This window comes from Carassius gibelio, chromosome A25 (assembly GCF_023724105.1).
Source record: "Carassius gibelio isolate Cgi1373 ecotype wild population from Czech Republic chromosome A25, carGib1.2-hapl.c, whole genome shotgun sequence".
Classification (NCBI taxonomy): Eukaryota; Metazoa; Chordata; class Actinopteri; order Cypriniformes; family Cyprinidae; genus Carassius; species Carassius gibelio.
In genome coordinates, this window is record NC_068395.1 from 10610636 (window position 1) to 10635384 (window position 24749).

The 24749-nt window shown below is 37.7% G+C and overlaps 1 protein-coding gene across 1 annotated transcript; it reads left to right on the forward strand.

The window, feature by feature from the left end:
• Nucleotides 1-15008: 15008 nt before the first annotated feature.
• On the forward strand, nucleotides 15009-24037 carry LOC127946632 (circadian-associated transcriptional repressor). The gene is made up of 6 exons (XM_052543321.1): nucleotides 15009-15369; nucleotides 17928-18405; nucleotides 18922-18997; nucleotides 20187-20265; nucleotides 21874-22009; nucleotides 22368-24037. The coding sequence occupies exons 2-6, from the start codon at nucleotides 17968-17970 to the stop codon at nucleotides 22779-22781; spliced, it is 1143 nt and encodes a 380-aa protein (XP_052399281.1). The 5' UTR covers nucleotides 15009-15369; nucleotides 17928-17967; the 3' UTR covers nucleotides 22782-24037.
• Nucleotides 24038-24749: the final 712 nt, after the last annotated feature.

The window sequence follows — 24749 nt, forward strand, 5'->3', positions numbered from 1 at the left end:
TAAGATTATAAAAATGTACAATATCACATATTAGTATATTTTAAACGTGTATATATTTTCAACATAATCATATGTTATACAATTTAAAACAAATATTTAAAGTATGTCTTACCAAACTAGATGCAATGTCATATAATGATGCTTAAGAATTTGGCGATAATAACATATTTTCAAAATAACATATTTTTAAATAGCCTTCGTATTGTGTTGTCTATAAACCGTAAAATTCTATCTAAAATATAAATAAATAAAAATTTAGAAATTCATAACATAAATTATAAAATAATATAGTTATATGTACAATATTAGTTAAATAGTAATGTTAAATCGTAAATATATGAAATGATATATATATATATATACACACACACACACACTATATATATATATATATATATATACACACACTATACTGTATATATATGCAATATATATATTAACTACACACACACACACACACACACACACACACACATACATATATTTATATATATTTATATGTGTGTGTGTGTGTGTGTGTGTGTATATAGTTTATTTAAAATCTAAAATTAAATGTATAATTATTTATATAAATAATGATATTTATAGTATTTATTAATATAGTGTATATTTTAAATATAATGTTTTAAGTTTATATAAATAAACATTATATATATGCTTCATTTTTGAGGTGACGTTTACAGAAGAGATGTCAAGTGCATTTGTAATCAGATGGATTGTATCACGCAGTTATACAGGTTACAGTGGTGTACAATTACAGTTACGCTTATGACGAACTGTGTAACAACAATCCCTCTGAACAACTGAATTCTCCAATGGTGTCTCGTGTAATCCTGCGTCATGCAGGTTTTGTTTAGAGCAGGAAAAATAGGCTTTGTCTACTCAAATTCCTGTAGGGTGTACTTACAATCTGACTGTGTTTCCTGCTGAGGCTGCAGCTTCTGGAGCAAATACAGACGCACGAACCACACAGAGTCACAGAATGACTCGTATGTGTGTTATCTCTCCCAGACACTCACATGGAAACAGTACACACACACTCAGGCGTTTATGCCTACACACACCCACGTACACACACTTGCACACACATGCACAGGCACATTTCTGGCACGGGCTCATTGACGTCAGAAACCCCATCCCCCATCACTTCTTCAGTATTTGCTATTCTTCACAAAGCAATGCTGGCTATTTGGGTCATCTGCAGCTTTATGTGTTGATTTAAAACTAGTGACCCTGACCCAGCTGACCTGGCCCCTGCAATTAGGCGAAAAAAATCAGATTACAAAGTCAAAGTTTAGCCTCTCTCTCACACTTCATTTCTAACATTTAGTGAACTGAAGTGTGGAATTTCCACTGCACGTGATTTATGATTTTAGCCCTTTGCCACTTCAAGATAACTGATGGAGACTAGATACAAAGTACTCAGCAGTTTGCATTAAGTAAATGTTTCATCGTAACTTCTTTCAATCATAAGAAGTGGCCAAATAATCTCATGTTATTTGCTAACCTCAAGTCTTTCTAAACCTGTATCTAAACCCACACTACACCTTTAAGAACTGGAACCTTATCAGTCCATTTTGTAAATATTAAAGCATTTCCTTTTTCGAATAAAAAGTTAAATATAAGATATTGTTTAAAATAAGAAGTAAAGTCAGTTGGGAAAAGAAAAGGCACATTGTTGTGACATATAATGTCACATTGTGAAATATAAAGTTGCAATTATGAGGAAAAAGTTGCCATTATGAGATACAGAGACACATTGTAAGATATACAGTCATAATTAACAAGAAACAAAGTCACAATTGTGAAATATAAAGTTGCAATTACGAAAAAAAAACATTGTTTCTTTAAAGAGATATAAAGATACATTGCGAGATATACAGTCGCACTTGTAAGATTGTAACATTGTAAGATTTGTCGCAGTTCCAAGAAAAAAAAAGATGTCATTATGAGATATAAAAACACTCTGACATAAACAGATGCAATTTACAAGAAACAAATTCGCAAATTGCGATATTTGAAGTCACATTGTGAGCTACAAAGTTGAAATTATGAGATGAGGTAAAAAGCCATATTGTAAAATATAGTCACAATTTATGAGAAACAAAGTTGCAATTACGAGAAAAAAAGTTACCATAATGACATATAAAGACAAACAAGATAAAAAGTAACAATTTACAAAGAAAGTTGTTATTATGATATATAAAGACATAAAGCATGCTATAAAGTCGCAATTTGCTAAAAAAGTTAGCATTATGAGAACTAAAAACTCACACTGTGTGATAGATAAAGATATAGACACAATTACTAAAAACATTATTGCAACTACGAAATATTTCATTTTTTTTTTATGAGATGAAAACATCTTTGAAATGATTCCTTGAAGTTTTTAATTTTTTTTTTCATTTGATGACTAGAAATGTGCTTTAAAATTTTAACATTTTTTGCGGTTTAATTAATTCAGCCCACCAAAGCTTTTACTGGCATGAATGTGTCTTTCTCGCTCTGAAGACAGATGTGTCCTAATCCCACATGACTAACTCTCACATTCTCCTGGTGCAGCGCTTCTCCAGAAATGAGGTTTGTCTAGGGCCAGACTGAACCACAGTCCATCAAAACCAACCGGTCATCATCCTCCCCACACCAAACCTCAATAGGATATACAGACTGATGAACAACAAACTTAAGCAGATCCTGAACTTTATAAGGATGGAAAACCAAAGCTTTGTTAACGGCTCAAGTCCTCTATGATTAACTTTGGGCTCAAACATTTCTGCTTGGTCTGTGGATGCCTTATTGGTAGAGTAAAACCACTGGGGAACGCTGACTTGTGACTAATGGAAGGGTTAATGTAAGGAGGGTGCAGGGCGAGGATAAAATTAGGGACGCAAAGAAGAGAGTTTGTCCTTACCTTGGGCAGCAAGACCAGACCCCAGCAGCAACGGCATCCCCTCCCCACTGACCTTCAGTTTCCTTTTATGCTCCGTCTGCAACTCCTGGGTCAGCTTGACCTAGTAGGTTAGTGTTTTGGGAAATGCTGGGTTGCAGATCTGAAAGAGTACGAACAGGGTCATAAATAAACACTCCAGCTGACAAGCAAATGTATAGGGACTACTTTACATCAGATCAGATAGTTTATACACACACATGGTCAAACTTGGGTGAGTGTGTGTGTATGTGTGTATAAACTATACACATTTATAAAATAAATAAATGTGTATAAACTTTTCAATACAAAAAACTATTAAGTCTATGAATAGAAATGTGTGAATGAAAGAATGAATACATCTGTTTGTATGTATATATGCTTGTATAATATATATATATATATATATATATATATATATATATATATATATATATATATATATATATATATATATATATATATATATATATATATATATATATATGATAAAGTGGAGACACGTTTCGATGTTATAAACCTTCATAATCTGGGCTATTTAAAAGACTAGCAAAACAAAGCCAGGCGTCTCAGGCTGGTAAAGCAAATGTGTTGTACATTAAGTGAACTAATTTCTTCCAAGCTGTACAAGTTTAACATTCCCTGGCTTCACTCGAGCCTCTGATGTACTGTAGTTAGGCACCAGTGAGGCTAGTGTGCTGGTGCTAGCATAGCGTGTGTGTGTGTGTGTGTGTGTGTGTGTGTGTGTGTGTGTGTGTGTGTGTGTGTGTGTTTGTATGTATGCATGTGTGCACTGTTTTCAGTCAGAGGGAAAAGATCAACTCTGAGAGACGTCTGGGGTAAGAAGGAGAGAGCATGGGGAGGAAGAGAGGGGGGATGACTGACACAGGGACCACATGTCACGTGTATCTGGAGAAAGTGCATAACCCCTCACAGGGCCGTCCCTAGACACAGCATTCAAACTAGCAGACACGTCTGTCACGTCTCTCCGCATGCGTTTCTCCACACGCTGTCCTAACACCTCCCCCGATACGCTTCATCTTAATCAGATCACTTCAGCAAATCACTGTGGAATCAGATGTTTCTCCTAAAGCGATGCTCTTATCCATAAAGTGAAAGTAAACAAGGGCTCCACAAACCCTCAATAAAAGTTGGTCATATGACTTGTGTGCAAAGTTGTTAAGTTAATAGTAATACGCTAATTAACACCTCCTCAGCTGTTACTCATTTACATTGCACATATTCCAATACATAAAGGCCAGAGTGTTTTTTTTTTTTTTTTACACGTTAGTATATGTGTACAGCCCAATGCATAGCCCTTCAAAGTACACGACATTTGATAGTGTGCACACACACAGGTGCTCGACACATGCATACTAGATATAATACGAGATAATAAAAAAAAGAGTTGCTGCATATACACAGAATATAATCTTGAGTTTTTATCTCACAGTTCCAAATGTTTTCTCAGGATTGTGAAAACAGTTCTAGAATTGTGGGATAAAAACTCACAATTGCAGAAAAAACATGTAAAGATGTAAATTCTGAATTCTGATGTAAACTAGGAATTGTGAGGAAAAAAGTATTTTTTTTTAATTATTCCATAGCAGAACACAAATTATGAAATGTAACTCAAAATTCTGATGTAAAGTTAAAATTACGAGTCTATACAGTTAGAATTGTGAGCTTTTAGTTGCAAGTTTTTATGTTAAACTAATTTTGAGAAGAAGAAAAAAGTCAGAATTGTAAGATGTATATTCTGACTTCTTTTCTTAGAATTGTGAGTCAAAACATTAATTAATTGATTTTTATGAAATGTGTTTTTTTCTCCTTTTTTTATTCACTCGGCAGGACCAATGTTTGAAAGAAAACTCCTGTTTGGTTTCTCTGCCACCAAGTCTCAAGGCTATCCCACAGAACCCAGGACTGGATCTGAGCCAGGCCGTTTTTAATGTCTGAAATTTGGGATGAAATCCAAACAAAGAAAGACAGCCCTGGTGCGGGCCTCCTAAAGTTATGCAAGTCTATGAGAGTAACAGCCCAATAAAAAAATAGTAGAAACTTATGTAAAGCTCTCATTATTGTTGCCATGCCCAGTGAAGAGGGGATGTGGAGCTCTTCAACTAGAGCTGAATGACTCCTGACGTTTCATTGAACGAGGGACATTTGTGTCCACAGTTTAAAGCAAGGCACTAAAAAGTAAAATATGCAATTAAATATTTTACCAGATCAAAATCACAATGTAACAGAAGGAAGAACATTAATGTGAAACAGATTGTCAGAAAAAAAAAATGTAGGGTTCAATCAATCAGTTGATTGCTTGAATAGAGGCAGATCTATACACAAACGTATAATTTACTAAGTGGACAAAATGATGATAAGTTTGGCATACGTCACCAGAGAGTGTCTTTTTACTGGAAGACTGAGTTCTGATATTTTGCTTAAAAAGTATGTGTAAAAAAAAAAAAAAGAAAGAAAAAATTATTGATTAATTTTTTATAGTAAGATCATTAACATGGCTTTAGATAACAGACTTTGCATTCCATGCCACCTATATATTAATTCAAAATGATTATATAAACTTCTCATTTAAAAGGTAAAGAAAAAAACTTTTTTATAATATTGATATTTTAGAATTTGATGACTATTTAAATTGTTTCTTTAATCATTTATATACATTTTTATAATATATCCAGGTTATCATAGTTAACTAAACTATAGTCAAACTAAAACAATAAAACAGTTTTTTGTAAATTTAAATAAAATCACTATTAACTTAAATAAAATTACAAAATGAAAAAGCTTTTTAAATATTTTAGCTACAGTAGTTGTCAGTGCAACATTTCTCATTTTAATTTAGATTAATGTGAAGTCCTAAAATAAAACCAAGACTGACATAATTAATAAAACAATATAACAAAAACAATGCATTTACTCAAAGTTACAAATATAACGTTTTTAAATATTAATAAAAGCTGTAAACGTGTTTCAGTGATAACTAACTGATATATTTTGTCGTTAGAATTATATATTTGCCACAAAATAACTCTGAACTGTCACTATAAAAGAAAGATTTAATGAAGCTGATTCACCATGAGTATTCATAATGTTAAAATAAATAGAAAAACCTTCATTATTACATTTATTCTCAAATGGCTGAATAATTTTTGAATGCATGACCTTTATAATAGGGAGAGGAGCAGCCATTTTGACATTAAATGTTAAAATGGCTTGATATGAAATGAATTTTCATATAACGTTTAAATTCTTAAATTCTTTAAGAGGCACAGACTCCTCTGTTATCCACAACGACCCTCCCAGTTCAAACAGCATGGGACATATTTCTTTTACGAACATGCTTTTTTACGAGCTATATGGAAAGTTTTGTAAAGTCTGCAGGCTGCTCTCGCTCTGGCTCGCTCTCTCTCAGGCTGTAAACCCAAGTAAGCATCATGAGCATGAGCCCTTAATGTGTACTCTGCGTCCTGTGGAGGCTGCTGAAGCTCAGGGTTCTGGGAACACAGGGTGCAACCTTATGCTGCTGGTGTCAGATAAACCAGTGCAGCTCAGCTCTGATCTGAGTCGAGGAAGAACTGGTGAGATATGGTGTACACGAGTCTCTGTGTGTACACATCCTGTTTCATAATGCATTTATAAACAGGTCTGTGATGTTCAGATCAGATGACCTGTCTGAGAACAGAATAACTTTGGGAACTGAAAAAGATAAATCTAAATCGAACTGGCTCTTGTATAATCTGAAACATTTTTGTGCGTAATATGAATAGATGTCATGTGAGAATATTGATACAGTAATGGCTGTATGTGCTGATGGTGAAAATATTAAAATGCTAATGGATGTGTTCAGAATAGCACTATAGCATACTGTTTTTGTTTTTTTTGTGTGTTTTTTTGGACACTGCATTAAAAAAAATTATACCAAAACACAATATGCTCGATTTCCATTTACAGTGTGATTTCATCCACATTTTGTTTTTACATTTTGGACAGATTTTGTTTTAAAACAAATAAAATGAAAACAAAACAAAGACAAACAAAAAAAAATTAAAAAAACACAATAACCTTTTTTTTTAATCCCATGGTGAAAAAAAACTTCCACATAAAATAAATTTTTACACAAATAAAACAATTAATGCAATAATAAATACAATTTCATTTCATTTAAACAGTAAAAATCGGGAGATAAAAAGTCACAATTTCCTTTTTTATTCCAAGGCTTTCGCAAAAAAAACGTCAGAATTGTGAGAAAAGAAAAATCAGAATTTTGAGTTTATTCCTTACTGTTATAATTTTTTTTTTATTATTATTATTCCATGCCAAAAACAAACTTTCATAGAAAAGGGCTTCCAAAGCCAAGACATTTTATATTAAATTAAATTTAATTTTAAGTTGACCATAATTTCCATGTAATATTTTAATTTACTTTAACCTGGATGCCACTTTTAACTCGACACTGAAATGTCATGCAACATAATAATATCATGTGAAAACACTGTAGCAGTATTACTATTTAGTAATATCTGGCTTACAGTGTATATTGTTTAGTATTCAGTATAACTAATAACCCATTCAGAATGTTTGTTTCTTCATTTTTACATAAAACCATGACTTGACTTGACGTGACAGGCCTTCCTACAGTTAGTGTCCACAGCATCAGTCCACCAGACCTATGAATGAGGCCTTTGGCTCAGGCTGCAGAAGGATTGTGGGGTATCAGCTTGGTGCTGTGCACTGATAGCATTCAGTCATCACTTTTGCGTGGTGAGACAGAGCGAATGAGGGTGCAGCCAGTCAAGCAGAAACACGTCTAATTGATCTGGGCTCATTTCACTTGACTCTGCAGTTTTCACACAAGAGTTCACAACCTTCTCACCACAGGACAAGCCCTGCCCTGCCACATAATTATAGGGGTATGAAGCCTAAAAATAGAAACAGAAATGGCATGTGTGTGTATAACTGAAATTAAGTGTCAATTAAATGAACTCCAGTCTAAATTAAATTAGTTTCATTTATTAAATTTGATATATGTGAATAAAATTACACTTATTTACAAAAATAACTTCAATTATTAAGCTTATTAATACTTATTAATACTGGGGAAACATTCAATATCATTAGAAATCGAGCTCAACAGAAAATAAAATAGAATAGAAAATATAAATGTAAAATGACAGAGCCCAAATAAAAGCTTAAACCAAATCCATACATTTACAATGATTCATTTATCAATTTCCAAACACTAAAAACCAGACATTAAAGTTAAAGCTTGTCATTTTTGGGATGTTAAAACATTTCTGCTACGCCAGTCTACTGTCTAACCGTATGTAAGTCAACTACAAGTAAACCACTTCTATGTTGATTTTCCTAGAAAGCGTAAATATAAAAAGAATTTGTGCACATGCACAAGGGCAGGTGTACAAACACAAGGACCGAAGTTTGCCGCAACTGACGGTTCTGTGCAGGAATCACTTCATCTGTTTGCAAATGAACACTGCGTAAGAGAGCATGCAGCCTGTGAATCATGTACAGCAATCTTTATCCATGCGCAGTGCAAGAACTCGGCCAGAGCGCTTACATAATCCAGTTAAAATACTCCCCCAGTCACATGTAGCATTCAGCCCTGTGGAGAGATATCCTACTGCCGCTAGGACTGTGCTGGCAGCTGTTCAGACACACACACACACACACACACACACAAAGCCATTAAAGATTCAACCGTGATTCGCTGCCAGAGGTTCAGTGCCCTGCCTGCATGTGAACTGTTTTTGGAAAAATAAGCCAAGAGCTCTCCCTCCCAGCACGTGTGACTGTGTGGAGTCTTCACAGAGGAGCGTTATGAGAAAACACACTCACACACACAAAAGAGGTACAAGATGGGCAGGACGTCCAGCCCTTTAAAGTCACAGCACAGGATTCCTGAAAGCGTGCGGGGTTTCACTTCTTGCTGAGCACATGCAACTCCAAATGCAATGCGGCCGTGTGTTTTTGAGGGTGCTAATGGGTGGCGAGGTCGTCCCACCATTTTCAACATAACTTCAACAGACTGGTGAAAGACAACCATGACTGATCTCTTTAAGGAGCGGAGTTGACGTTAAAAGCCACATAATGGCCTGGGTACATCTGGCCGGCGCTGTCTGAAAAGATGCAATCTCACCATCTGGGGCAGCTCACAAACCGTCGCACAATATGAGCCTGATCACCAATTCAGCTGCATTATAACACCTGGTCATTCTATGGTCAGATCTATCAATTATGCAAGTGTATTTAATATTTAATTTATGGGTGCGGTGTATTCAGCCCTGTGTGTTCCAGTGTCTGACAATGAATCTACATGCTTCAGAAAAGGAAACTGTTCCTTTGTTTTTGAAAGTGATGGTCTTTTCCATAACAGTGTCATTTGTTCCACATCTAAAACAATTAATAGTGGTTTGTGGTGGAAATGATGGTGGTGAAAACATTTCTGGAACAAGAGGAATTTTGTTTTCTTTGCTATAGGTAATTTCATGGATAGAATTTTAGCATTTTCATCTTAAAAATCCTAAATAAAAGTTTTGGGGGCTTTATTATGAGTATGTTAGCCTTAAGGTTATCTGTAAGCTATTATGCTATAAAACCATGACAGAATTCGCATTTAGAAGAGATAAGCTTTCAAAACTTACAGTTTCTCATTTCCGGCAATATGGTTCAGCGGTTCTGAAGACATCACCCTGCACTTCAGCTTCTCGTCAGATTTTCGGTCCAATCAAATGCTTGCTAGAATCCCAAGTGTCCTGCCCCCTAAACGATAACTAAACACTGAAAAAAAAACTTTTACGTAAGTTTTGCTGAATTGGTGGCACATTCATATGATTTAGGGGTGGACCTTGTATACGTTTTTTGTCTTTTCTAAAAATCACAATTTTAGGTTTGAATCAAATCATTTGAAAGTATACAAATTTATCACTAATTTGTCAAAATGTACAATAGTTATGTTTTCTCATGAACTCAGGTTGGCAAAGCTGTTTGTCATTTTGGAAATGTACTTTGTGTAAAAACTACTTTATGTTGAAGTAATTTTAAGTAAATGTTTTAATAAATTATTCAAATTACGTACGTTTAATAGTTAAAGCTTTTCTGGGACTGGGACTAAGGTCGAACAATAAAACAATATATAAAAGGCATTCAGAAGGAAACAAGAGAGGCAAGTTTGCAGTTGTATTATGACCTTTGTATGAAAAATCTATATAAAGGAGCCCAAAGCTGAAGAACAGAAAACACATAGAAGGATTGAAAGCAGAAGAGCAGAAGATCTCAAAGCCTGTTATGTACAGCTGACTTAGTTACATAATCAATAAACACCGCACATGGATTTCCACCACGAACAACGTCTCTGTCTGGAATAATCCTGTTAGATTTAGAATCGGCCTGTTGCTGACCACAAAACTCTGTGCTTGGAGCGTCATGTTCTCTTACCCTTCAACATGATTTCAGCTTCTCACACTATTTCTGTGAAAGCACGAGCTGAATGTGTTTTTTAGGATTGCTTGTAATGTGGGGTACGGGCTGTGTCCTCATCTGCCATCACTCACGTTCACACAAGCACAAACACACACACACACACACACACACACACACATAAAGAGAGAGAGTGAAAGAGAGGTCTCTTGATCAGTGTGTAACACATGAAACACAAAGCAGATACGGTCGGAAACATCTGTTCTGGCCATATTCAAAGGAGCTTTACTGAGATACACACATCACACTTAATTTAGTCCTCCGCACTTAAACTGCCAATGCAGTTTAACCATCTTTTTTTTTTTGCTACAAAGGCACATTGCTACATCAAATGCACAACTGAAAACCAAAAATATTCATAATATTTAAAATTCATGTGTAAGAGTTACTGCAGTCTAGCTGCTATTTTTCAACCTCCCTACAGCAAATGAAGTGAGAGGTCACCATAGGTGACACAAACACATGGATAATGTAGCAATACATCAAGAACAAGATGTCTAATTCACTCAAAAAAAAAAAAGAAGTACTTTTTATATATTAATATATTATATATATATATTATATATTATATATAATAGATGTACAATATATATTATCGATGTTTATTTACACACTTTACACACACACACATTTTCAATATTCCAATTAGCTATTTAAAAATATATTTTACAGATATTTTAATTATGGTGATTGTCATCACTGTAAAACAATTATTTTAATTTAAAATCCTAAGTATTATAGTAACTATTAGTATTAGTAAATTGTAAACATTATTAAATATTTTGATTTTCAACAATAATTAAGCACAGTGCAGAAACCTATACATTAATATTCAAATTAAATACTTTATAATGTAACTTTTATTTAGATATAGATAATAAACATATACAAATCTTCATCTTAATCAAATCATATATATATATACATTCACTCATATATTTATCCACAAAGTCACTCTTCTCTCTAGAGTGAGGGCAGCAATTATTTCTAGCCTCCTGTGGAGATGACATTCGAGGGTGGAAGCGATGTGGGCACCCAAGTGTTATTGTCTCTTTTTTTATGAATGGAATAAAGAAAAGCGGTGAGAAATCCAGCATTCCCCCGCAACCCTCCGTTCCACTGAATCATCAGTGTCTGTCAGACAGTGCTTCCAAATCACCGAGCCAATTTTCACCTGTGACTCATCGCAGGCCTGACACAAGGACGAGCGGCTGAGCATTATTGCCTTGTATGAAAACATACAGCAGAGAGACCAGTGAAAACCATAAAGTTCATTCAAATATGAATTATAAATATTATCATATATAAATAAATAATAATAATCAAATTAAAGGCAACACAAACCAATTTTAGTTGTTGTTTGCATTAAAATAGATACAGGATAAGAAATTTTTATGGTAATCAGAATATGCAATCTCATATGCACCAGTATAAGTTTGTTTTCCACAAGTATTCTTGCTATCTATAAACACTATGTATATTTTAATAAGGTCAATTAGAAACTAGAACATGTCTTCAATAAATATTTCGGAGAAACATTATATCATCGCTGACCTAACTGTGAAATGACTGAGAGAATAGGAATCAGCTCTGAAGTTTCATGCTTTCTTTTTTTTTTTTTAAACAGCTGTGTCTTTTGTTTAGCCTGTCATGATGGTTCAGCATTGGACTAAATATTCTCATCATATTGCATATTCTAAAGCAGCCAAGCGGAGTACACTGAGAAGACCCCATCTTCAAACAACATCCAGTTGTTTGCTCTCCATTTCTATGAGAATATCTGCGGGGAGGTTTGGACACATATTAAATGTATGGGTAAAGAAGGTGCACATATATCTGGGTTTATATATGAACTTGTGCACACAGACATTAGAGTAGAGCGTGACTGCACTGTGTACCAATGAGAGAAGTATTAGATAGTGAAGATGAATTGTGCAGGTTATCAGTGTCGTCGTCTCCTTCCCAAAAGGGAAGCATGTGTTTGCGACACACCTTCTTCGCAACCAAAAGGGATGATGGTGTGAAATAGAGTTATTACTCCTTGCCTCTCAGTTTAACCTCAAACAGAATCACCAAAGCGGAGACACAGATATGGCCTCGCTTGCACCTTCCCCTTGCAATGACAGTAAAAAATAAGACAAAAATCTGTGACATGCGCATAATAAACCCCTAAAGTATAATAGCTACGAAATCACACCAAGAACAATCGTTTTAGAGATAATGATGCCAAGGGACGATGATATTCTCTTTATTATAACTTCAGCTGACTTTCATTAAATGTTCAAGCTCTTTCTGATTCTGATTGGCTGCCAATGATCAGTATCATTATCAATGTAAAAAACAATATTGTCCCTCTCTGTCGTCATTGTTAGTTATAGTGAACGTCACTATTCTCATAGAAATGGAAAGTGTATTTAAACTTTATAGTTGTCATTATTGTTATCGAATGGGCCTTAAGAGCTATATTAACTATAATGGCAACTAGCATCCACACCAACAGACGATAACTTTGTTTATTACAAGCATGCACTGCAATTTTCATCTGTTGTTTTAAACGCTTGGACTCATTAAAGTCTGTTGGATTTTGATTGGCTGCCCATGTTTTTAACGTTTATCAGTTGGAGAAAAACAGTTTTGAAACTGACTCCAATGTTATCGTTCCTCTCTGTCGCTAATGTTAAATGTGTAAATGTCACTATTCTCAAAGAATTAGAAAGCTTATTAAAACTTAGTATAAATATATGTGAAAGGAGAATGTAAGTGGGTGAGAACAGCAGATATACAGTTATCGTTATAGTTATCGCCCTTGGTGTGAACGGACCTTGAAAGATAATTATAACGATAACTATAACAATAACTATATAAGCATCTATAGCTTCACTGTTTTCGTAGCATTAGAACGATCAGTAAAACTTTATAGTTACAGACGTCGTTATTGTCCTTGATGTGAATGGATCTTTATCAAGGAACGGTCACATCATGCTGGCCTTCAAATTGACCTGAACATGCCATTACTGGCCAGGGTCCATTCCCAGAAGATAGTCTGCATTTAAAAGCAGACCGGTTTGTACAATGTTGCTAATCCATCTGGGTGGCTTCTTTGACTCAGTTCAAAACCCACAATGTTTTGTTAATGTTTTCCTGGTTGTCAAATACCGGCAGGAACAGACAGGGAGAGAGCTGGAAGAAACACTCTGTTGACATCGATTATGATTTTCAGTTGTGCAAAGCCAAAAGGAGAGACAGAAGATGGATGGGGTTTTTTCTCACATGCGCTCACGTTTTCCGGGGAGGAGGAATATGACTCATTGGCTCCAGGCGTTGAATCTTTGTTTGGACTCCCAACCAGAGATCCCATCCCCCAAAGAGAGAGAGAGTGACTGTGAGTCCTTACTTGCTCTTTACCGTCACAGCCACCAACTTCCTCACCGCACTACGGCATTAGTGTGAGAATACCAGTGGACGCAGACCACCAGACATGTTTTTTTTTCTCTCATTCGCACTGTCTGAAAAGACCAAAGTGCACCAAATAATGCGTGATGGAATACTGCCACAAAACCTCACCTGCTGTGGGGCTTTTAGAGAAGCAACATTTTAGAGTGCAACATTCTTAACACACCAAGTGAACTACATTGGAATGTTTTCCTGCCCTGCCCCCCTCACCAGGGTAACTTCACCAGCTATGCAAGAACAGCCCGAGCGTAAAGGCATCACGTGTGCAACCCAACACGAAACAGAATGCGGTGTCTTATCGAGTCTCATTCATTCATTCGACTTGGTCCACGTACAACCAGCTGTGCACATTGCAGTCGGTCAGGGGCAGATAAGGATAAGCCCCGCAGTGGGGCTCCGTATCCAGTGATACAGAGAGAGACACCAGCAATGTACACACTGAATCACTCCCATGTGCCACTGGCTTCTGGTACATGCAAATGTTTCCACACTGGTCTGTTTACAGTTGCGAAACAATCAACAGACCTAAATATGGGTTAGAAGTCGTAGATACCTGGTCCATAGGTCATTATAATGAAAAACATCAAAATCCAATAAAGAAATAATTATACTTGTAAATGGAAATGAAGGCTATTTAAGGAACAATGTATGTAGGTATGTATGCATATATATGTGTATGTGTGTGTGTGTATATACACACACACACCTTAATTCTCATGTAGCATGAAATTACTTGACTTTATTATTATTATTATTTTTTGTAATTCCCATTTCCAGAATGTATAATATGTATAATGTATAAGAAATATTTCCCCTCTAATCTATGCAAAACCTTTGAAAACCCTGTTGAAACAATTTTACGCGTAAATGAACTTGTACTTATTTTGGGGCGTGGGGGCGATCCCTTTAATTAGGGGGGTCAGACCCTCCCAAACTCCCCCTTATTCACACCAGGGATGCAGCATATGCTGATAAAACGTCTTACATTTTAAAGAGCGACCCAACCCTATAATATACGAGAGGGAGGAGCATCTGTGGCGTCATCCCATCCGAGCCAATGAAGTATAAAAAAGTTAGTAACGGTGAATAACAAACAAACAAAAAAAAAGCGCTCGGAGTTGACATTCTGTCCGGCTGTTGGAATGAAACCGATCCGCGTGTCCACGTGTTTTGTTAATTTGCATATCGTTTTAATATGTAAGCTCGTCTCCCCAATCAGCCGAAGCTCGCTTCCAACAATGACTCTATTTGTCAGATTCGGATCTGAACGCACAAATCGGAAAGCTCTGCGTTTCTGCACCCGCCCTCTCAGACACGTTGCCTTGGGAGAAGTAACACGGGGCCACACACACAACTGCAGGTCTGCATCACTGAAACCACGTACACCTCTCTACAGAGGCTCGATCGGCGCTCCGCTTGTGTTTGGATATACTGCTGAAACAAAGGACAGTGCGACCATTCGTCCCATCCGGCTTGAGGTAGGATTCACGATTAAATCCCGGCGATCGCTTCTCAATTTTGTATTTTTGGGGATGTAAAAATATCACACATAAAGGAACACCGTTGCGTTTATTAATTATAAAGTTCAATGTATTTGTATGTATGAGATGTTAAGATGCGGCTGCGTGAATTATTGTAAAACGGAGCAATTTTTTCATCTTATTCTAATCTGAATATCATTTTATAGCTACTCATTAACGTATTTATAACGTTAAATGCTATAATTTATAGTTTAAATGCATGATTCGGACTTTTATTTGTTTTTATTAGATTTACAATTATTTTATTTTTTTTGGCTTTGTTTGTATCCGCTCCGTATTCGTTTTATGTAACATGTTTATATATAAAAAAAAAAAAAAAAAAAAAAAAACTAAATGCGGTGGTCTTGTCTTGGAAGGGTGTATTAAGGTGTTAGTCACCATCAGGGCCCCACCCTCAGTTATCAGACAGGTACATTAATTCATAGGGCTTCTGTTTTATTTCACAGTCGCTTTAATATTAATATCCCTGTTGCCTATAGCAACCCATATATTACTGGCAGGCGTAACGTTACAAGAAACACGTCTCTGTTACACGACTTCCTACATTTGTAGTCGCGCTAAATGTCGCTATTTAATAATGGGCGCGTGCCCGCTTTGTCTACGTTTACACTTGTAGCAAAACGTAAACACGCACGCTTTCAATGGTTTTCATTGTTTTGTTAAATGACCGGGCCTTTTATTTTATTAAAGGGCCTTTTCATCCGCGTCCCCAGCTGTCGGCAAAACTTGTATAAAGTATCCGATGTAACGTTAGGCAGTTTTTCGATATGAAAGAAGAGTGTGTTCGCCAACAGCAGTCGTTTTATTTGATGAAACTTTTTGGCGAAACTGGTATTGAGAAGAAAAAGCTGCTCAGCAGTTACCTCCACTCGGAAAGGCTGATCTTTGCGACCGTTATGGAGCCAATAAGTCGCGTGCTTGAGGTAGAGTTATTACATAATGTGGCTTTATTGGCTGGGCAGAACTCTGGCTCAGCAGTCCTTGTGTTGCAATGATTCCGAGCAGCTGATGGACTGATGCCCAAGCGATGTGAATGTGCTTTGGCAGTCTGAGAGTCTATACACTGTTAATGTATATAGTGTTGCATATACAGTTTATGTATTGCATTGCACATTTATCTATAGGCTAACTATATATTTAGGTTTAACACTACGACTGTATACATCTATTTGTTCTGTACAGTGACAATCAAGGAATTGATATAGTTTCAAGTACTTGTAGTATTTATGGTCAGTTATGCAGTGTTGCTATTTTTAGTATTTAACCTTAAAAATTAATAGTTTATATGTTACAACTTGAGGCACGGTTTAGGTCTCCTGACAATACAGTTTATATAATGTATATATTTTTTACTTTATAATTTATTTAGTCATAAGTATGTAAATCTGTACACATTCTGTTGATTCATAAGAAGCCATCCACTTTAAAAAGATGAGTGATCAGAACCATTTGCTTCTGTACGACATGTGACTAAGATTCATGGCTTGCCTCGTTTAACACGATGACTAAACACTCCTGTATTCCTCAAGGCCTGTCTATTATGAATTCCCAAGAACTGATGGAATTGATAATACAAGCAGAAAAAAAGATCTGGTCCCAGCTGTCTGTTATTGGACTATTTTCAAATCACCCTCTTTTAAAAGCAAGCCCATAAAATGATTTACTTTTAGATGTAATCAGCAAACACTACCTGGATTTAGGTAATTCATGAGTCTTAGCATTTTATTAATAAAAGACCACAGAAGGAATTGGCACTATTAAAACGCTAATTTTTAGGTCCTTTGTTCCATATAAATTGGTGGTCACCGTGATTTTGGCGTTCTGGTCTTATTGAATAAACGTATAGGGCTTTTTATTGTTATTTTTTTGTCACAGCATTCTAGTCCTGTAAGGCTACATTTTCAAGTCTTATGTAATTAGGTGCAATCAGAACAAACAAATGCATGTGCTGTACAGGACACACATTTATTCCAAACAGACTGCAAAAAAACAAAAATAAAAAACACATTCTAACATCTTAGCTTTGAATAATAAATAAAGGACAGTCTCCCCCTGTTTCGACAACATTAATTTAATTTTTACAAAAGCATGTATACGTTAACTTTTTTTTTTTTCGTTCTGTTAATGCACAGAATTAGATAGAATTAATCCTAAATGTCAGTTTCATGAGTTCTCTGCTCTGTTTGTGAAACAGCAGTACGTCTGAGCCTATATGAATTCAGTATCCCAAAGGTTTTGATTGGAGATGTGTTCTTAAGTTGTCATTTTGGACCACTGGTATCTGCAAGATTATGAACCTCGGAAATGAGTCTGAAACAGATGGTTAAGTTTTTGTTTTTATGTTCATGCCAAATGAATACAGTGAAAAAGAGAACATTCTTAGACAGTTTCACAGCAGTTCAGGCCGTATTGTGTAACGGTGTTTGTTTTCATGGAAATTGTCTTAACATTTATGGAAATTGGATAATAAAGTACTTTCTGTTCCCCCCTCACAGGTCAGTGATGGTCCGTGCTGGTTAGTCCCTGCTTCCTAAGATGTCAGCTTCAGATTCGGACTATTCCATTGACTGGCTGGCCAGTGACGATGAGGACAACGATAGTGAGTTAGAACCAGACTGTACCAAAGTGCAGGGACAAACCACTTTGCCAAAACCATCGAGGGTCACCCAGGGGGCCCAGACTTGCCAGTCATTCTCAAAGAGGAATGGAGATCGAGGGGAGGTAATAGACAAAGAGAACATGAGCTCTTTGGGAAGTTCTCCTTCCAGCTGTGATAGTACCGACTACAGCGAGGACGGTGGTCGTTCTCATCTGGGACAAGAGGCTCGGACCAATTACAGCCGGTGTCCTGAAAGCCCTGGTGGCAAAAAGAGGCAGACGCTGAAGAGAACACGGAGCCCCATGGTGCCAGAGCAAAGGGAGAGGCAGCTCACACCTGAACAAATGGAGAAAGACCGGCTGTTCGCATGCAAGGTGAGATGTGCCACTTTTTTCATCTTCGGCTTGCCAGGGAAGTGGCATGGTGTTCTGAAAAGCACCCTTATCTACAACATGATCTACAGTATCTCCACCCGAGCAGAATAAATAAAAAAAATGACTCAAAGCAGAACCACTTCCAGGAAGACCCCTCCTCTGTGTGTTTTTACTAGGTGAAATGTGAATGAGTCACACGAGGCCACTGAATGAAGAAATTTGATGTTTTCTTCTACCTTGTAGAGTTGCGATTGATAAATCTTTCCATTCCATTTGCTCAAATGTGTGAGAGAGTAGATTAATCACTTTGTTTGGTATCACAGTGTAATTGTTCTTCTGGAAATGATGAGCTGTACAAAGGAATGTCCTAACGTGTTATTTTTGGTTTATGGTAATCAACAAAGTGTCCTGTCAACATCCTAAAAAGGAAAACTCTAGAAAAACAGAATGTGAAAAGCTCATCATGAAATAACTGAAAAAAGAGAGAAATGCTGAATGATGCTCTTTGTTTTGCAGTGCTTTGAGCTGCAGTGTTACATTCACCCACTCTCCTCAATCCTCAACGGCCTCCGCTCAGGCAGATACAGAGAACGTGAGTAATACTTCATTCGTTTGTATTAGTCTTCTGCATATGCCTTGATCTAAAACCTTTCCTAGTTAGATCAGTGTACAAGGAGAACAACCAAACTAGAGGCAGGGGGCCTTAGTACGAGAAGTGTGTCATGAGATTTGGGACTGAGATGTGTCATGAATAAACATAAAATGAGGCTCTCATATCAACCACAGTCATTTCCTGGTGGCAAATTCTACCTCGCTTAGTCATAATAAAATTTGTATGATTGAAATATGCACCTCTTAAGCCGTGCAAACCGCACAGCTCCAGAAATACCCAAGGACCTCGATTAAAATACTAAAGGCACTATAGAGCTAAGCTCAAGGGTTTGGGTTGGCTGTCTCCTATGTGTGCCTGACAAGTGGGAGGTAATATTCTAACATTTTATGTGGCTATTATTACAAATAACTACTGTAAAATCTGCACCGTCACACTGCGTCCTAAACAGATGACAAAGTGTGATTAAAAGTCACTAGTTAACTAGTCAAGGGACACTTTTTTTTTTTTTTTGTAGGTTACTTCATTTCCCATTTATGTAGCACTGCCCACACAGCATTAAAACCACACTCTCCATGCATATTAAACATCAAACCTACGTAGACAGGGAGATACTAATTGTAGAAGTTAAGAAACATCTGAAGGATCCCTCAAGTCAAGTCAAATGTAAAACTGTGAAAGTGAATCCATCTGAAAAAGTGTGGCAGTACTGTTATTAGTTTTACGCCTTCTAACGAGAACCACCCACGCAATATTCTGGTTGATTGACTGTTACACTGCACAGCGCTTGTACTTTAAGTGGAACAGAAAAATAACTTGTTACTGAAATCCTGATGCATAGCGGCTGGTTGGGACACAAATTGCTGTAACACCAACAGATGGTATTAGCAATATTGGGTACTTAAAATTTTTATTGGCTAGAACCCCACATGCGCTAGAAAACAGGTTGCATACTAGGCAGAAGTGTTTATAGGGGCTGTGTCTGGGACTGCTGTCAGTGCAGGGGCTCTGGGTGACGCTGGACTTCCTGGCCACAGAGATTGCAAGTCTGTCCTCCAATGTGCTTCACAAGAACCCATCTGCCTTGTAGACGTAGCAAAGCCTGTCACAGGCAATAAGCTGGCATTGCTTGTAAAAGGAAGAGTTTAAGCTGCATCTTCTTTTTTTTCAGGCCTCAGCACTTTCCAAGAGAGTGTGGCCATGGACCGCATCCAGAGGATAATGGGGGTCCTGCAGAATCCCTGCATGGGGTGAGTTTCCTGCTGTTTCTCCTCTTTTTCACTCTTGGCCGGCTTGAGGGTGGGCTTTAGTCCGCACAGCACTCCATCACGGATCGATCGAATAGATGTTGTGTCCATTTACTTCACTGGTCTCAAACTCAATTCCTGGAGGGCCACAGTTTAGCTCCAACCCTAATCAAACTCTTCAGGATTACTAGAAACTTCCAAGCAGGTGTGAGTTGGAGCTAAACTCTGCAGAGCTGTGGCCCTCCAGGAATTGAGTTTGAGACCACTGATTTACTTAATCTACCTCAATCCTCTTTCAACTTCTTGTGAGGGAATCTTGTGTCAGTGCTTTGTGTTTATGCACCTTAGAATCAGAATCACATTAGTGACAAGGTTGAATTCTCCCATCGCTTGCGAATGACTTCTATGCCCTCTGGTCTGGCTCTGAGTCTGTAAGTGAACGAGTCAAGGAAATGTAAAAACACATGGCCTCACAGCATGATGCTTGGTCAAAGAGGACCTACCACCACTAATCTAAAAGTGTTTGGACAAGAATAGAACTCAAACGCAGGTTGTTAAAAATGTCCCAGCTCCCTTGAGGAAGTAGCCCATCATCCGATTGATTAGTCTTTCTCTAGCTAGACAGTGCAAAGACTATGATGTCGTCTTTGGGAGGAGTCAGTGCTTCTCTTGCATCAAATGACCCCATAATGGATCAGGATGGGCTTGGGTGCGTCGTTTACTTTTCGTCTTAACTGCATCTGGCATGTAGCCCAGGCCTTCTGTCATTGTATTGCATTGTGCTACTTCACGAAGTACAAAATTCACATGTGAGTGCAGCATCTAGAACATCTAGTCCATTGGTGTAATTTGGACCACATCCAGCAGTGTCGCAACCTGCGTGGCATGAAAACACACCTGGCAGATAATACACCTGAAGCGAGCCGGATGAAGGGGGTATTGAGTGGGGTCTTAATTCCGGTCATTTTATTGAGGCTCTGAGCCAAGTCATATTCAAGCAGACATGGGCACCTGACCCCCATTAACATTTACCTATTACATCACGCCTGCTGGTAAATCCCCCAATAAAAAGGCACACCAGAAGAGGGACTATAAAAACTAACTTTTATGGCAGTAGTCATTTAAATTTAAAATGCTGAGAATGGGGCCACAGCAGATTTTTTGGTCACGTGACTTGCATTAATCCCCATTAACCATCTGTTGGGGGCTGGTGTGAGTCAATGGGCACCATGTGCGTGTGTCTGCATCACTGCTCCTTAGCGCAACTATTTATTTTCCCCGTGACGTGGACACCAGTGCCCCGCTGCAGGCTTATGTCTATATTTAGAGGCTAGAGAAACAGTTGCGCTCCATGCCACGTGTGTGTACAAACGTGTGAATCAACACCGGAGCTGTTCTCATTTCGAGAAACACGTTTTGTGTGTCTACAGTGTGTTTATGCTTAATGCAGCATACTTGTGGTCAAGTGTTCTTTCAACTTGCCTGACACCAAACGAGGTGTTACAGAACAGTAGATTTTCACTTTCAGTTACATCAATTCTCAAAGCTGTTTTTTAAGTACATCAGTGGGTTACCAGACTCTTAAAAATTGTCGTTCCTTGTGCCATGCAGAGAGAGGTATGTCAACATCATTCTGAAAATGGAGGAAATGTTGAAGAACTGGTTCCCTCACATAAAACCTCAACGAAGCGACCAAGCCAACACTGCAGCGCTGATGGAGGAGAAAACCCCATCTAAAAAACCCAGGGTAAGGCTCCTGAAGAACTTTCATGAACACGTGTAACTTAAAACCGACTGAAATACCCATTATAGTTTGGACCAGAGAGGAACAGGACCGACAAGAAAGGAATTAAAAGCTATATTTACAGTTGTACACATCTCATGTTCACTAAGAACAATGAAGGGAAAGAACAGGTAGTTTTGAAATGCTTTCACAGGTCAAATAAAAGTCAGCAAAGTTGAAGGACATATTTTGACTAAGGACTAAGGAAACGTGAGATTAAAAAATATTTCAGTCGCTTTTAAACTGTTTGTCTCAAAATCATTGATTGCAAAGAGATCCTCACAAATGTGATCAAATCTTAATGCTCCTTTCAATATTTCAGTTGTCTCCATCTACATCTCCCCTGCATACTGGCACTGCAAACCCTGCCACCACAAGTGCCCTTTGTATGGGCAACAAAGCAATGAGAGTCGGCGACCTCACTCTCCCACGACCCTACTCTGCAACCAACCTAAAATGGCTCCACACATCACCCATCTGCTCCCTGACAGCCGAACAGGCTCAGGGGACAGTTCGGAACTTTCTAACGGCCCACAGGGACAGGGATGCAACACAGGACAACTCGGTGTCCTCCAGCACGGACCATCTGTGTAAGACAGAGTCTGCTCCCAGTCGACCACCTCCAGCCAAGATTAACGCGCCATGCCTTGAGAGACTTCTTAAATCCACAGAGAGTATCATCACCCAGAAAGGCCCAGTGGGCTTGGGTGGCATGGCAGCTGGTGGATGGTCCTAGTCCTTCGAAAAGGCTCTGTGAGATCAGAGCCTATCTAGAGCGTGACTGCCCCCAGCTCCCAGCAATCCCTTGCCTCCATTCCAGCCTTGCGGAGAGGCACAGAACACAGCAGAGGGAGTTCAGCACAGCCCGGTGAAACAGAAACCTGTTCAGTTATGAACTGAAAAGTGTTTGAGTGTGATCTTTGTGGGTGTCTGATGTGTACGTCTGCATCTGTTTCCTTTCTGTTGAACTGCAGAGTGAGTTGTAGCAGTGTGCATGAGCGGGGTGGGGTGGGGGGTTTAGAACGGTTTTGTGATCTTGGCTCATCTTCATACTTCACCTTTTGAGATGGTTTCCTCTTGAAACAAAGAAAGAGTAAAAATCTCCTGTGGCGGCAGCATCTGATGAGGCAGCGTATTGGTATCTGTGAAAAAGCTAATCCCTAGACATGACAATGCAGCCTTTATTTCCAGAAAGGGAAGGCAAAAGAGGGAGGAGTTTAATCTGGGAACACTTCAGATATTCCAGTGTGTTAGTGATCTCTAATGTAGGCGTGGTTGAATGTGAATTTAATGCTTTAGTTTGCTCTTTAAATCCACTCTCTAGAGTTGATTTGATGTGACTGTTACTTCATAAGTTTAAACTTATAGCTAAGTTTTTTGGTACAACGGTTCTACCTCTATCTGACACCACGTCTCCGGAAGTGTATGGATTCAACAAGTACATACACGCAAGTAGACTCAGAGCGAGGAAACTTCATAAAGTGCATCAATACAGAGATCGAAACACGCCGGACTAACACGGGAGTCTCACTTCACAAAAGAAATCTCTGGAGGCTTGACTGGTGCCATTGTAAAGAATGTGAACTGCAAATTTTCATTTTATTTTAAAGCCTCCCAGTTCAAGGGCATATAGTGCCTGTCAATTCGATGTCAAACTGTGCCTCTTCACTGGTTTTGAAGGGAAAGCGTGAACTATCCAGAATACCTGACGCCTCTGAAGGATGTACAAAAAGAAAATCAGGAACCTTCAAAACTCCTGCCATTCATTTTTTGCTAACAAGTAAATTATTTGAAACTCTTGCCAACTACTTCCTGTGGTCGTGTGACGCAATGACATTTCGGTTTGCCACAGAGCTGGACATAATCTAAGAGGGAAAAGGTATTAACTGTGTACATATTTGGAAAAGTTGTTAATTTACCCTTGAAAAGTGGCCTTTATAGTGTAATATTTTATACTTTCAGAAATAAATGTGGTTATATTTGTTTGCTGTATTCCATTTGTCTCCAAGCATTTTGTGTTTCAACTGATCACAAATGGTGGACTGTTAAGGAGTTTTTAAGGGACAGTTTAGACAGCAGCATAGCCAAAATAATGCAGAATGTAGAATATTTATAAAATAGGGATTAATAGATTATATATATTTTTTTATTATTCAATTAAATCAATGTCATAATTTAATGCTGCGCAAGTCTGACACTAATTTTTCCACAAGCATTTCTTTCAGTTCAGTCAAAACAATAACCTTACCCCACATCTAGCCTAATTTGGCAGTCCTTGTGTGCATTGTTTTCAGAATGGCTTTGATATTGCACCAGCAGACAGCTGATCGCAGACCTTTTTATTTGCTACACTCATAGACGCTCTGATATGAAGACCTCTATTCAAACATCAAAACCGCCAAAGTCTTTAAATTTCTCTAAAAACAACCCAAACAACGCTCCACTATGAAGCAGATCTGAAAATTAGCTTTTGCTAAATCATAACTTGACCTTTAAAACTGAATCTATTATCTGTCAAAGAATATTGAATAATACAGGATTGGTCTCGGGTGATTAACCACTCTACAGTTTCTGGGAAGGCGAAGGTTGAATGGGGAATGGAGAAATGCAGAATAAAAGCCACATCCTCTGGAGAATAGAAAAGCAAATGTTTTTCTGGACACTGAGTCATTCAGATGTCCTCATCCTTGATCCCCTTCTTTCC